This window comes from Leptodactylus fuscus, chromosome 11 (assembly GCF_031893055.1).
Source record: "Leptodactylus fuscus isolate aLepFus1 chromosome 11, aLepFus1.hap2, whole genome shotgun sequence".
Classification (NCBI taxonomy): domain Eukaryota; kingdom Metazoa; phylum Chordata; class Amphibia; order Anura; family Leptodactylidae; genus Leptodactylus; species Leptodactylus fuscus.
Genome location: NC_134275.1, coordinates 60387287 through 60403433, shown reverse-complemented (window position 1 = coordinate 60403433; position 16147 = coordinate 60387287). Strand labels below are relative to the sequence as shown.

Here is a 16147-nt window from a genome sequence, read left to right as displayed (position 1 = left end):
TGCTGCTCAGCTGTCTTTTTGCAGTGGAATTCCTCACCAGCTGTAACGTTCCAAGTCTCTTCCACTGAGGCCACTGATTGGCCCATGGGGGACATCTACCAGAAGACAACAATGGAGCTGCAGGACCTGACTGCAGTGGGAGGCACCAGAGCACCTGGGACAGATGAATATGGGTTGGGTTTTTTTTGTAATTTTTGTAATTTTACCCTGATCAACCCCTTTAATTGTGTGGTCACTACATGACATCATTGGTGCAGGGAAAAGGCTGCAGTGTTTGTAAGCACCACAGCCTCTTCATACAGCTGATGGACAGGGGTCTCAGGTGCCGGACCCCCCAGCAATCACATATGAACTATCCTATAGAATAGCTTTTCAATATACTAAATAAGTCCAGAAAAGCCAATATTAATCACTTATCCTGCTGCAGGTAACTCCTTGTTCACAATTTTGGAATAATGCTATTGACCTTACCAGACTCGTGTTGCGATCTCATTCAGATCTGTGTGACATTTTAGGGTAGCTTTTTCTGTTGGGTTTGTTTCTGGCCATTCATACCAAAAGCCATCATAAGTTGTAGAGCCATTCGTACAATGCTCATCTGTGAGTGAAAAAAACCTGAATTATTATTATGGACATGATGACATCTTTAAACACTCAATAGATACATTATATACTGTATACAAGTCTAATATATGAGAAATATAATAAAACGATATCCGTATTAAACTATCTATCATCTATCTATCTATCTATCTATCTATCTATCCATCTATTTCCTATCTATCTATCTATCTATCTATCTATCCATCTATCTATTTCCTATCTATCTATCTATCTATCTATCTATCTATCCATCTATCTATCTATCTATCTCTTATCTATCTATCCATCTATCTATCCATCTATCTATCTCCTATCTATCTATCTATCTATCTATCTATCCATCCATCTATCTATCTATCTCCTATCTATCTATCTATCTATCCATCTATCTATCTCCTATCTATCTATCTATCTATCTATCTATCCATCTATCATCTATCTATCTATCTATCTATCTATCTATCCATCTATCCATCTATCTATGTCCTATCTATCTATCTATCTATCCATCTATCTATCTATCCATCTATCTCCTATCTATCTATCTATCTATCTATCTATCTTCTATCTATCTATCTATCTATCTATCTATCTATCCATCTATCTTCTATCTATCTATCTATCTATCTATCTATCTATCCATCTATCTCCTATCTATCTATCTATCTATCTATCTATCTATCTATCTATCCATCTATCTATCTTCTATCTATCTATCTATCTATCTATCTATCCATCTATCTATCCATCTATCTATCTCCTATCTATCTATCTATCTATCTATCCATCTATCTATCTATCCATCTCCTATCTATCTATCTATCTATCTATCTATCCATCTATCTTCTATCTATCTATCTATCTATCTATCTATCTATCTATCTATCCATCCATCCATCCATCCATCTATCTATCCATCTATCTATCTATCTTCTATCTATCTATCTATCTATCTATCTACCCATCCATCTATCTCCTATCTATCTATCTATCTATCTATCTAATCTATCATTCGAGTAGGTAATTTCGGTAATTGTGGATTCTTCCTAATTTGGCCAATATTAAAATGATATGAAATGATATTAGGAGTGAACGAAAGAAGGTACCAATTGCACAGTAGGGAAAACAAAAGAACATGTCCAATGATACAGTGGTAATAAGTAGGGTTGAGCGATCGTGTTCGGAAAAAATCGGATTCTGATCAGCGATCGAGAAAATTTCACGATTGCAATCGGAATTCCGAACACGATCTTTTTAGGTGGGATCGAGATCGGTAGTATTTCCCACAATGCCTTCACACTGAGTATATAGTGTATACTCAGTGTGAAGGCTCCGCTGCGGTTCCATAGGAATGAATGGAAGCAGCCGGCACACAGCCTTAATCCCCTGCGCGTTGGCTGCCTCCATTCATTCTAATGGGAGACTAAAGTAACATATCTAGTAGGTACTTACCTCCAGAGATGGCTGCTCCGCTGCTCTTCGCCTCGCTGCCGGTCCAGCTGCAGTCTTCTTCTCCCTTCGCTGCCCCCTCCCTGCCAGGTTAAGAGAGTGTGGGCAGGTTAGGAGAGTGTGGGCGGGTACTGGGAGGGGAGACATCACGTCTCCCCTCCCAGTACCCGCCCACACTCTCCTAACCCGCCCACACTCTCCTAACCTGGCAGGGAGGGGGCAGCGAGGCGAAGAAGACTGCAGCTGGAGCAGCAGCGAGGCGAACAGCAGCGGAGCAGCCATCTCTGGAGGTAAGTGGACACCAGAGGGAACGAAGTAGCCAGAGGATTAAAAAAAATCCTCTGGCTACTTAGTGATTCACTACACAGCGTGGATTCTAACAATTCTTAGATTCCATGCTGTATAGTGAATAGGATTGCTTTTAAAATCCGATCTCAGATTAATAAAAAAAATCCCATTGCCTTGCATTGGGATCGGAATTGGGATCGAGATCGGGTTCGAATGAAAAATGATCGGAAATCGGATTTTAAAATCGATCCTGAAAAGTCAGGATCGGCTTAACCCTAGTAATAAGTCAAGGGATACACAAGTCAGCTATTTCAGGGTTAACATCACTCTGGCCACAATTCTTTTGAACAGAGACATTGCCAAGTCTCCACTACCCTCGGTATCCTATGGGCCATTCTGACACACAAGCAATGCATCCTTATTAGTCAAACAGTTATTGCATTTCCTGTTTGTCCAGACTACACACAGAAAACAGATAGCAACTCTGACCACATACAGGAAACAGATAACAACTCTGACCACACACAGAAAACAGATAGCAACTCTGGCCACATACAGAAAACAGATAGCAACTCTGACCACACACAGGAAACAGATAGCAATTCTGACCACATACAGAAAACAGATAGCAACTCTGACCACATACAGAAAATAGATAGCAACTCTGACCACATACAGAAAACAGATAGCAACTCTGACCACACATGGAAAACAGATAGCAACTCCGGCCACACACAGAAAACAGATAGCAACTCCGGCCACACACAGGAAACAGATAGCAACTCTGACCACACACAGGAAACAGATAGCAATTCTGACCACATACAGAAAACAGATAGCAACTCTGACCACATACAGAAAACAGACAGCAACTCTGACCACATACAGAAAACAGATAGCAACTCTGACCACACATAGAAAACAGATAGCAACTCTGACCACACATGGAAAACAGATAGCAACTCTGACCACACATGGAAAACAGATAGCAACTCTGACCACACACAGGAAACAGATAGCAACTCTGGTCACATACAGAAAACAGATAGCAACTCTGGCCACATACAGAAAACAGATAGCAACTCTGACCACACACAGGAAACAGATAGCAACTCTGGCCACATACAGAAAACAGATAGCAACTCTGACCACACATGGAAAACAGATAGCAACTCTGACCACACATGGAAAACAGATAGCAACTCTGACCACATACAGTAAACAGATAGCAACTCTGACCACATACAGTAAACAGATAGCAACTCTGACCACATACAGAAAACAGATAGCAACTCTGGCCACACACAGGAAACAGATAGCAACTCTGAATTTTCTGCAGGGGGAATCAGAGGGCAAAGGGTTAAATTTTTGGTTCAAGTCAAGCCCACCTCTGGGTATGCCCCTAGACTAGCTGCATCTCTATAAACATATCCTGTGAAAGGACTCATAGTAGAGTATGCAAGAATCCCCAGTTCTTCAGTCACGTAACAGTTTTCTAAAGGATGAATGTCTTATCACATTATTAGATAATTACAGGTGTTAAACTAGAAAGAAGAAAAATAGATGTGTGAATGTGGCTGTGACTTCTGCATCTGTTTCATCTGTCTGCCATCTCTTCGGTCTATTGAGTTGTGTTTTCTTATCTTTCATTATCGGTCCACGTTGAGATATTCCTGGAATGATGACAATAAGCCTGCCCTAGAGTAACATAGCTGACAGTCAGGGCCCCCAGACACAATACAAGGACTGGCAGTATCAGCATTTGTAAGAACACTTGTTCCCAATCATTAATACATATATACAGGACAAAGATCAGACACTAGTTTGTCGACTGGCCACATCATTGATGCAACTTGGAAACAGAAGGTGCTGCTGACAATAATGTAAATGAATGGGTGCATGAATGATCGTTCATTGGGAACGATCCATAGTACGACCCTTCATTACAAGAACCCAAATGGCTTGATCCACAGGATCCAGGTGCCGGTTCCACACTGATCAGGCATTGATGGACTATCCTGTATAGATCGTCAGTATAAAAATATTCAGAAAACCCCTTTAATACCTGGATTTACAAGCATAAAACCATATGTAATGCACTGTTGGTAAATTAATTATAGTATATAATATGAGTATATAATGTTAATTCATAAATTCCTAAAATATTTTATAGTTACATATAAAATCGATACCGATCTGCTTCCTAACCTGAGGGTATGACTATCAAAAGAGAACAAATAACACTTTCATTGCCGCATAAGATCAGTACATTGTATGAAACAAGCATTACCTAATTCCTCTGTGGTCACGTTCTTTGCAATAAGACTTGGAATAAGTTGCTGATCTCTCAATCCCTCTATCAGACAATTTTTCAGTTCATCAGCTAGAAAATCTTCATCTTTTGAAGAATTCACACGGACAATAGATTTGGCTGTATACCCTGAGGAGCTGAAATCAACAGTTTATATGAATTAAAAAGTATATACATATGATATAGATAAAATACGACAGATACAAGGGTCACGTGACATTTATACTAACTTGGAATCATCAGACTCCTCATTGGTCTCCCTTTTCTGGCAGCACAATCAAAAAAATAATAATTAACAAAGAAAATCAGGATGCGGAGAAATGTATTTAAAAAGAAAGGTTTGATGGAAAGAATGCAAGAAAGTCGAAGGGAAAAGATACAAGATAAGGCAAGACTAATGGAAGGGGAATCACTTGCACCCACCAGGACTGGAAAGCTATCGTAATGTGTGTACATGAGAGCTGTTTGTAGTCTGTGTATCACCATATGCAGCTCTGTACTATGCATTTAGCAGAAAAAACTCCATAATAAAGTATCCAATTAAACGGACAACTTTTGGTTCTCTGCCAGTATTTATGTCACAATTAAATTTTGTAATATACGTTATTAACAAATTCTGGCTCCTTTCTGTGAAATCCTGTCTTTTTTTCACTCTTTCCTGTCTTCTTTATTGAGAGCTGTTCCTGTCTCTCACTGAATGTGAGGGCGGGTTCCCGGTCTCCACTTTGGGTTTCCGTCTTCTGCCGAGAGAACCTGGACAGAAGACGGAAACCCAGCAGTCATTTTTCAAACCCATTCACTTGAATGGATTTACAAAGTGACCGCCCGTGAGTGTCTTCTGGTCTCCATGGAGAAACCATTTTTTTTAACCAGACACAAAGTCAGACATGCAGGATTTTGTGTCCAGTTAAATAAAAACAGTTTTGCCGTGGAGAGGCAGAAGACACTCACAGGCGGTCACTTTGCAAACCTATTCAAGTGAATGGGTTTGAAAACTGACCGCTGGGTTTCCGTCTCCTGCCCAATTTCTCTCGGCAGAAGACGGAAACCCGAAAGCAGAGACCAGGTGCGAGTGTGAATCCGCCTTTACTGTGTATGAAGTACAGGGCTGTGTAATATGTAAAGAAAATGAGGGTAGGGTAGGGTCACCCCAAACAGTTATAGCTCAGACATTATAAAACATACAAACTTACTTTTGCTTATGAAATAGAAGATTAGTGTCGTGTGACACTAAGGCTGTTCTTACACGACGGTAGTTTAAGTCTGCAAATGTTCCGCAGTTGAGGGTTTTCAATTACGGACCATTTGCAGACACATTATACTCAATGCAGCCTCTTACACCACAGGATATTTTATCTGTGGTGTGGCCGGGCCACAACCGAGGTCTTTTTAGAACATGTCCGTAATGGCCGCAATTCACGGCACTACACAGACTCGCCCATAGAACTCTATGGGCGAGTGCGGCAGCTCACGGACATCTGAGGAGTGTAAGTTGATGATCAACAGCTAGTGTTGCTGATCAGCAACTTGCGGACTGTAAAAGCATTATGGTCATGTAAGACCAGCCTAAGGTCAGGACAGGACACAGTGACATTCAATGAGAGGCAGGAACAGCTCTCAATACAGAAGCAAGGGGAAGAGTGTAAAAATGCAGGATTTCACAGAAAGGAGCCAACATTTGATAATAAAGTATATTACAAAATCTATTTATGATACAAATACCTCCAGAAAATCAAAAGTTGTCTGTAAGTTTAGTAATATTTCAACATATTTATACCCCAGAAAGAGATGCTACCACAACCTTGGTTTAAAGCCTAAACCAGTAACCAAAATCAAAATTCAGAAAAAAAATTCTCATAAACTTTTCATAAACAGTAAAGATCAAAATAAATAGAAATTTACTCAACATTTCAGAGCGACTTTTGGGAACTCTTCTTCAGCTTTGATCGTTTTACATTTATTAAATTACCATAACAATTCTTCCTGGTGGGGGCAATCTATTAGGAATGAAATTTAGAGTTTTTTACCTTTTTATTGCTATTTTGTGCAAGGACATTCCCAGGTTCATTACTGCAGCAAACATTGAGATAATTAGATTAGATTAGGAATGAAAGCATTGATCGTAATGATTCATCAGGAGTATTGTATAGGCGGAATATAGAACACTGATCACACAAGAGCAATAGAAAACCAATAACGTGCTATACATGAAGACAAGAATGGTATCAACACCCAATGGTATATGGCCCTGGGGTGTTTAACGTTAAGCGTTCTAATCTTCCATTGGACCCATCTCAGTTGGATTTGAGGTCAGTCCACTTTACTTCACTGTGTATGTGTTTGATATGCAGTGAAGGTGCAGTAAAGCGAAGTGCACTAACCATGGGCTCATCGGAGAACAGTGTCCCCCAGCCGACTTATCTGCTTACATCCTCAGGACAGTGGGAGATCACCAGCCCCCTTCAACTGTAAGTAATGGCCCATCTTCGCCATCACTTGTCGTCATACTTATACACCTTGAAGTTTACAGATGCAGAGAGCGCTCCTTGCTCCTTTAACAACTATGACAATACTTACCTCACTGTTACGATAATCTGAACAGTGACAAATTCTGTGTTGTTAAGAAGATTGTCCATCTGAGAAATAAAAACAGATGCATGGGTGGTAGTCAATAAGAGGAATTTATCATTTAAGGAAAATCTGCACCAAGTTTTACGGGTGCACAAATGGTAAGTCACATACTGGACCTACTAAAGCAACGCAGGATTGGATAAGTATTACCCAGCTAGCCGTGCATTTTTAAAATTCTGTATACACGTTAACTTATATCAATGGATGCAGATCTTACCAAACTTTTTATAAGTAAAGAGACCTCATCTTCATCAATCTCTTCTGTACTTGGAATTGTAAAGTCTATACGAGCAACAAAGTAGGAAACTAACAAGAAAAACATTGGTAGAGAAAAGTTACAAATGTGCAAAAGACAAAAATTATGCAATTTATTTATTAGTCCTGACAGCGAGTTAAGTACATGAGGATTATACAGGATTAGAAAAATACCAAAAGTCACCACATAAGTGTAGTTTAAAGGCATTTTCTGGGATCCAAATATTGATAACCTATCAATATCTGATTGTGGGGTGTCCAACTTTTTGTACCGCTGCCGATCAACTTTTTCAAAAGAATGGGACAAAGTTGCCAGGCATATTCAGCTGTCACCACCATGTTACAGAACTCGTTACACTGATAAACAATACCTTTGCTATGTATGTCACTCTTGTAGATTTGGAGAAAAACAACTTTGAAGTCATATGCAAATGAGACAGTTGATTCTCGGGGGCGGGCCTTCAGTTCCCTGGAGCACTGCTCTTTCCACTCTGAACCCACCATATTCTTCATGCGCCACTACATGCAGTGAAAGTTGATCCTCCCACCACTGACATCACCAATCTAATTTGACCAGTAAGAAGGGTGCTCCCACGGCTGAAGGCCCGCCCTAGTACACCAACTGCGTATGACTTCAAAATTTATAAAGTTATATTGTTGATCACTGTGCTCTGTAATAAAGTGGTAACAGTTAAATACATTTGGGGGAGGTGGCAGAATCCCTTTAATAGTCTCTTCTTATTATAGGCTAAGGAAAATGAATTCCACATGTGAACATACCATGCGGCTAGCTGCGATGGAATGCCGATACAGTGCACCGTGATCCCGTCGCAGCATTCCACTCCGGATTAGGCCCGCATAATCCGGAGGGAGTTTTGTGCTGCGAACGCCACGGCTGAGTCAGCCGCAGAATCCGCGGGAAGAAGGGGCATGTCGCTTCTTTTTTCCGCTACTTGCTAGCGTTTTTATTTGCCACAGTGTTGTGTATAAGAAACCTGGACTGCTATAGAACAGGAACCGAATCATCTTAAGTGACAAATCCAAGTTCTGTTTAACATCTGATGACACAGCAAGAGCTTCTCCGGAATGTTTCTGCTCTATTGCAACACTTCCTTGCCCTGCCCTTCATCAGACTCATTGTCAATTGACCATTTACCGTATATACTCGAGTCTAAGCTGAATTTTTCAGCCCAGTTTTTGTGCTGAAAAAGCCCCCCTCGGCTTATACTCAAGTCAGCAAAAAAAAAAAAAAAAAAAAAATATATATATATATATATATATATATATATATATATATATATATATATATATATTTTTTAGGAGGGGGGCTCGATGACCAGCCACAATATTAATGTATAGAATCTCCCATAAAATAGTGCAAAAAATAAATAAATAATAATAATAGGATTAATTAATAGGAGCACTGCAGATCCCCTATATTCAGCCAGGCTGAATTCCAAGTGGAGGAAGAAAAAACAGTCCTCAAGCTCAGGGAAGGGGCAGACAGACAACCAAAACACCCGCTCCCCTTTACCAGCACCCAATATCTACTGCACCCAAAAACTCAGACCATTTAGATTTTTTACAATTTTCCAGTAGTTGCTGCATTTCCCCCCCTCGGCTTATACTCGAGTCAATAAGTTTTCCCAGTTTTTTGTGGTAAAATTAGGGGCCTCGACTGATATTCGGGTCGGCTTATACTCGAGTATATACGGTACCATGGTATAGCAGCTTCATCAAACTATGAGTGTGCGGGACCTACAGCACCTGCTGCATATCTGTGCGCAAATGTGCAATAGGGTACCATATGGGAAACCTGTACGCCTCCATGCCCAATCATATCTCACCATGTATCCAAACTAGTGGCAGCCTAAAAGGGTACTAGAGCCTCCTTTCAATTGTACAGTGTTCTCAATAAACTCTTTTTTTTTCAAATATTGTAATTCTTTAAATATGTTCTCATTACATTCACACTTAGGAAGCTTCATTCCATTCCAACAACTCCTTACCGGTGCCTTATTATTTCTCAATGATTGTACATACATGGTCTGGTTACTAAAGTCTACAATATTTCACTTACCCATGATTGGTTTGTTGATGGTGGCAGAGGTGATGTATACGGTTTCTGAATATGATATTGTTGATACTGTCACCCCACTAATAGTGACATTTGGGGTGGTCAATGGTCTGCTGCTTATAGCAATCCCAGCTGAGGTGGAGGAATAGTTTCCACTAGACGACTTATCAGTAGTAGATGAAGAGCTTGAGGAAGTAGAGGACATGACAGTAACTTCTGATGGTGTGATGGACTTGGTTGTTGGAGATGTAAGCAGAACCTTGGATGTTGTTCCATTCACAGGCTGAGATGTCTTACCAGATTGAGGATCTGTAAATAACATATCTTTCCATAAGATTAGAGGATTAATGCCATGAATGTTAATCGTATAATTCTGCAATTTCAACAAATCAAAATGTCAGAGATCCATCCAAACCAGTGTTCACTATGCTGAAAACTCATCTAGACAAGAAGTTACTGAAAGGGGTTGTCCAAGACCTAATACTGATGGGTGGGGGAACTGACACTCAGCCCCCATTCAAGTCAATAGGAATTCAGATGCCATAAGCAGGTTCCAGGTGTTAGAGCCTTCATAGACTATCAATATTAAGCCTGGGACAGCTCCTTTAATAATATATTTTAGGTATGTTGGTAAAGATATAGTGTTAGTTTGCCTTTAGTAAACCTATACTTCTACAGTCCTATGAAAAAGTTTGGGCACCCCTATTAATCTTAATCATTTTTAGTTCTAAATATTTTGGTGTTTGCAGCAGCCATTTCAGTTTGATATATCTAATAACTGATGGACGCAGTAATATTTCAGGATTGAAATGAGGTTTATTGTACTAACAGAAAATGTGCACTATGCAATAAACCAAAATTTGACCAGTGCAAAAGTATGGGCACCTCAACAGAAAAGTGACATTAATATTTAGTAGATCCTCCTTTTGCAAAGATAACAGCCTCTAGTCGCTTCCTGTAGCTTTTAATCAGTTCCTGGATCCTGGATAAAGGTATTTTGGACCATTCTTCTTTACAAAACAATTCAAGTTCAGTTAAGTTTGATGGTGGCCGAGCATGGACAGCCCGCTTCAAATCATCCGACAGATGTTCAATGATATTCAGGTCTGGGGACTGGGATGGCCATTCCAGAACATTGTAATTGTTCCTCTGCATGAATGCCTGAGTCGATTTGGAGCGTTGTTTTGGATTATTGTCTTGCTGACATATCCATCTCCGGCGTAACTTCAACTTCGTCACTGATTCTTGAACATTTTTCTCAAGAATCTGCTGATACTGAGTGGAATCCATGTGACCCTCAACTTTAACAAGATTCCCGGTGCCGGCATTGGCCACACAGCCCCAAAGCATGATGGAACCTCCACCAAATTTTACAGTGGGTAGCAAGTGTTTTTCTTGGAATGCTGTTTCTTTTTGGACGCCATGCATAACGCCTTTTTTTATAACCAAACAACTCAATCTTTGTTTCCAAAATGAAGTTGGCTTCTCCAAATGTGCTTTTGCATCCCTCAGGCAACTCTATTTGTGGCGTACGTGCAGAAACGGCTTCTTTCTCATCACTCTCCCATACAGCTTATCCTTGTGCAAAGTGCGCTGTATTGCTGACTGATGCACAGTGACACCATCTGCAGCAAGATGATGCTGCAGCTCTTTGGAGGTGGTCTGTGGATTGTCCTTGACTGTTCTCACCATTCTTCTTCTCTGCCTTTCTGATATTTTTCTTGGCCTGCCACTTCTTGGCTTAACAAGAACTGTCCCTGTGGTCTTCCATTTCCTTACTATGTTCCTCACAGTGGAAACTGACAGGTTCAATCTCTGAGACAACTTTTTGTATCCTTCCCCTGAACAACTATGCACATTGCACAAATTGCACATTTTCTGTTAGTACAATAAACCTCATTTCAATCCTGAAATATTACTGTGTCCATCAGTTATTAGATATATCAAACTGAAATGGCTGCTGCAAACACCAAAATATTTAGAACTAAAAATGATTAAGATTAATAGGGGTGCCCAAAATTTTTCATAGGACTGTATATATTTCAATAGTAACCCCTTCATATAGGGTAAACATTCAAAGTAACCTCAACATCTATACAAATCCTTTTGCACAATCTCTCTGCAACATTTCCCACAGCTACTCTGCTACTCATGTTATGAATTTTCTGCACCTTAAAGGGCCTAGGACCTAGGACAGAGAGAAAGTTTCATATAGTGCATTCAATGAACACCATGCAATGTTTCATCTCCCTTACAAATTCCACCTGTAGAACGCAGCAACTATTAAAGAATGCAAAGATTTGGAGTTGGTGGAGGTGATAAAAGGTCTTCTGTAAAGGAGTTATAAAAAGTTGGCTAGTTATTGGCATCTACGGCTACAATCGCTGGTTACCCTAAAGATCTTGTGAAATGATCAGTAAAGCAAATGATAGATTATTACCTGCTGTATTTTTGGCACCCGTTGACTGGTGCTGTACAGTGGCGGTCATAGTGGTAGTGTTCTTCGAAGATAAAATCGGCACGGCAGATGTCGTTCTCAGTTCTGGTGGACTGTGATATGTTGAGGACGTATTTCCAGTTACATTATTGCCAGTTGGTAACTTGATACTAGAATTAGTTAGCAGGTTGTCTCCAAGTAATGACTCTGTAGTGGAGACCTGAGTAGAGAGGCCAGAGTCTACTGGCGGACTTGTTGGCAGAGTATCAGGCAGCTGGGTGGATGTAGTATAGTTAGTGGATATGCTGTTAGTTGTCTCCTTCTCAGTTGAAGATGTAGACAAAATTCCAGGTGTGGGTGTTACAGAAGTTTGATTCACAGTGGATGCTGAATTTTCTGGTGCTGGTGTTGTAATCCTGGTGGTGGTTGTTTGGCCTGCACAAAACACATTTTTTATTTATTTATAGGGGATTATCTTAGTAATGTCTTAGTTTTTGAATTGGCCATCAACGTTAGATTGGTAGGAATTGGAACATCCCCGGATGGAATAGTTGAATTTCTCTATAGTACCATTTCCATTGATCCTGGTCTTAAGGCAGTTGAGTTTTATTTGAAGAGATATGGGGTCTTTTTGGCTGATCTTAGTGTATTTGTGATGTCATTATTACAGTTCATCTTAACACATTTGTTTTTTCCACTTGACCCCCATTTTTATGGCCAACTCATAGGGACCGCTATGGGGATGTCTGTGCTGCCGTATAGGCTAGTGTTTTTCTGGGATGATCTCAGAGAGCTATAGTTGGTCACAAAGTATATACTCGAATATAAGCCGAATTTTTCAGCGCAGTTTTTGTGCTGAAAAAGCTCCCCTCGGCTTATACTCGAGTCAAGCAAAAAAAAAAATAAATATATATATATATATATATTTATTTATTTATTTATTTATTTGGGGGGGGGGGGTCTATGACCAGCTGCAATAGTAATGTATAGAATCTCCCATAAAATAGTTAAAAAAAAGCTTTAAAAAAATATAATAAAAATATAAAGTAAATAAAAGTTCTACAACCCTCCTTTCCCTAGAATACATATAAAAGTAGAAAATGACTGTGAAACACATACACTTTAGGTATCCCTGTGTCTGACAGTGCCCGGTCTACTGAATATAGGGGATCTGCAGTGCTCCTGTTCCATCGGGAAGGGGTTAATAGGAGCACTGCAGATACCCTATACTCAGCCAGGCTGAATTCCAAGTGGGGGGACAAAAAAACAGTCCTCAAGCTCAGGGAAGGGGCAGACAGACAACCAAAACACCCCCTCCCCTTCCCCAGCCCCCAGCAACTACTGCCCCCAAAAACTCCGACCATTTTAAGTTTTGAAATTTTCCAGTAGCTGCTGCATCCCCCCCCCTTCCTCGGCTTATACTCGAGTCAATACGTTTTCCCAGTTTTTTGTGGTAAAATTAGGGGCCTCGGCTTATACTCGAGTATATACAGTCATCTTGCTTACCAAACACTTTCTATTGCCATATCCATGTCCAGCAATCATGAATACAATATGATACTCTCCTAATCCCCAAATCACTATATAAATAAAAAAATATAACTTCCAAAAGGAAAAAGAACATATTTTAGTAGGTGACTAATGGAACTGAACGGCAAACAAACTGCCACATAGGATATCAAGCTAAAAGAATATAATTATTTCTAGCATACAAAGATATCACTGCTTTGGGGGAGGGGTCACAACTATAGCCAACTCTAACCAAGCATTTTCTTCTATATGGCACAGATTAACCCTGGATATCAATGAACAATTTTACTTGTTAGTAATAGTAGAAACACAATGATGAACACTCATTACTGCACTCACTCAAAATGACACAGTATCTTACACAATACTGATGGCTTCTTCAATAAGTGGTATGATCGGGTTGGCTGAAGAACCAGAGCTAATTTCCTATAACTTCCCAGTGACCATATCTTTTGAATAGATAGACAGATAGGTCCTCTTTAATTATGTTGTGTTGTGAGGGTCTCTCTCCATAATATGCTACCTCTTTCTCAGCTTATTTCCACTTCGGACAACAACAATGCACAGTGAACCCCGTGCCTCATAATAGAAAATCAGTGTCATATATGACTTGTGATAGCTAGGTGAACTGTTGTAGGTTTTGTATTGGGGCCCAGGAGACTTCACTACACTATGGCTAACCACCATTGTAGACCTAATATGAAGTTATGACAGCTGTCAAGATCTTGGAAAACTGACACATGATACATGATACATACCAAGCGTTGTGGTCGTAGTACTTGTATTTGCTATTGGTGTTGGTGTAACTGTTGCATTGGCTGGTATAAGAAAAAAAAATAAAAAGCATTAAAAGATTTTTTCCCAAAAAAATATCATTTTATGAAATGAAGTATTTGATGTACCTATTAAGATTGTTTAAAAATGGCCGAGAATGATATAAAAATGTTAGAACAAATCATCTCATCAATTCTCTACAAGTTCCGACTCTATCCAGGCTCCTATCGGTCTCTATTTCCTGCTCCCACAAAAATGTTGCTCAGCCAACCACTGGCCACAGCATTGACTACCTTAATCAGTGACTCTTATTTCTTGTGTGTCACTAAAGACCTATGGGAGCCCAGAAATCATCAGAACAAGACTGACAGGTGATCGGAGATGTAAGTATGATTTAGTTTATTATTTTGCAACATTCTCTTCATTTTGACAATAGTTTTAATGTGAGGACAAACCCTCCAAAACATATATTGGGATCCTACAAATTTGTAGTAATAGATAAACTGTACTTAGTAAAATATGCACTGGAAATAAAAGCAGAGACCCAGCGGCAATGCCTGCGATCAGGGCCCTCACTGATCGCAGGCATTAATCCTTCTGGTCCTGAAGATCCAAATTGCCCTGGACCTGAATTGATTAAAAGGGTTAACTCAAGTTTTAAAGTCATTTCCTATCATCCCCTTATCCCATTCCCCCGACTAAATAGAGTGGTACCTTATATCCTCTATACCTTATACCTCTATCCATTCTCTATGGCACATTACTAAGTGCTGTCCTCAGTTAACCCCTCCAGTCCCATAGACAGTATATAAAGTAGCAGTGGACATGACTCTTCCTTCAGATGGGAGGAACAGGACCCTCGTTCTTGAGATCAGTATATTATCCATCAAACTATGAACAGGCCAAGCCTTTAAATACAATGCATCTATAGCATTCATTACCACTGCCTGTGTATAACAAATGGACATGTCCTTGTTAGATCTCTTTCATATTCAAGGCAATAGGTTACTCACCACAGCGCAGTGTCACATCCTCGAGTATACGCTTAAATATCCAGTCCACTTTTGTCCAGCTTATTAAATTCCCTTCATTACAGTACAGTAGTTCTTCTTGAGACCTTGCATAGTTCCACATCTGGTAGTTGTATAGTTCTCCATTCATGGTGGATTCTGTAATGATCTCAATATCACCCCTGATATTGACATGTTTCGCACCCACAACCAGGCTCCCATTACTCCTAAATATTCTGCTTTCAGTCGTCTTACGGAAGACCTGAGTCCCATTCACATACAGCTCCAGCTGCCTTGTCTGCCTCTTCCATATTAAACATACGGTATGCCAAACATATGATTTCAAGACTGTCTGAATTTCATCAATGTTTCCAAAATGAAAAACATATAGAGTATCATTCTTCCTACCAAAACCAAGCTCAGGGTCTACTTCACCTTGGACACAGTAGGAAAATACAGTTGAAAAGACATCATTTCTAAAAAATATATCCAAGCATGTAGTAAATTCTGATAAAGCTGGGATCTTGGGATACGGTACTTTTGCAGGATGATCATGTGAAAAAATAACAGCTTTTTCTTTCCAACTTATACCTGCAAATACAAAAATAAAATATGAGCATTTAATCAATAAAATACAGAAGCGTCCATGATATTGATAAGTGATTGTTATAATAACCTTTCTGTGCTCGGTTTTATTTTATTGATGTGGCTTCCAATGTCTCACTTTATAAAAACCAATATAACATTTGGAATAAAACAGTAAATATTCCTATGAGCAGGAA

General features: G+C 39.7%; 1 protein-coding gene across 1 annotated transcript in view; it reads right to left on the bottom strand.

Annotated features, from left to right (window-relative positions):
* The window catches only part of LOC142185651 (adhesion G-protein coupled receptor G4-like), a 37893-nt gene extending 22232 nt beyond the window's left edge, over positions 1–15661 (bottom strand). Inside the window, exons 1-8 of the mRNA XM_075261085.1 lie at positions 15369–15661; positions 14340–14399; positions 12055–12486; positions 9618–9923; positions 7500–7588; positions 7229–7287; positions 4631–4788; positions 472–598 (exon numbers count right to left, since the gene is read on the bottom strand). Coding sequence (XP_075117186.1) covers positions 472–598; positions 4631–4788; positions 7229–7287; positions 7500–7588; positions 9618–9923; positions 12055–12486; positions 14340–14399; positions 15369–15516 — 1379 coding nt within the window. The 5' untranslated portion in view covers positions 15517–15661. The remainder of the gene's footprint in view (positions 1–471; positions 599–4630; positions 4789–7228; positions 7288–7499; positions 7589–9617; positions 9924–12054; positions 12487–14339; positions 14400–15368) is intronic.
* Between the last annotated feature and the right edge of the window lie 486 nt (positions 15662–16147).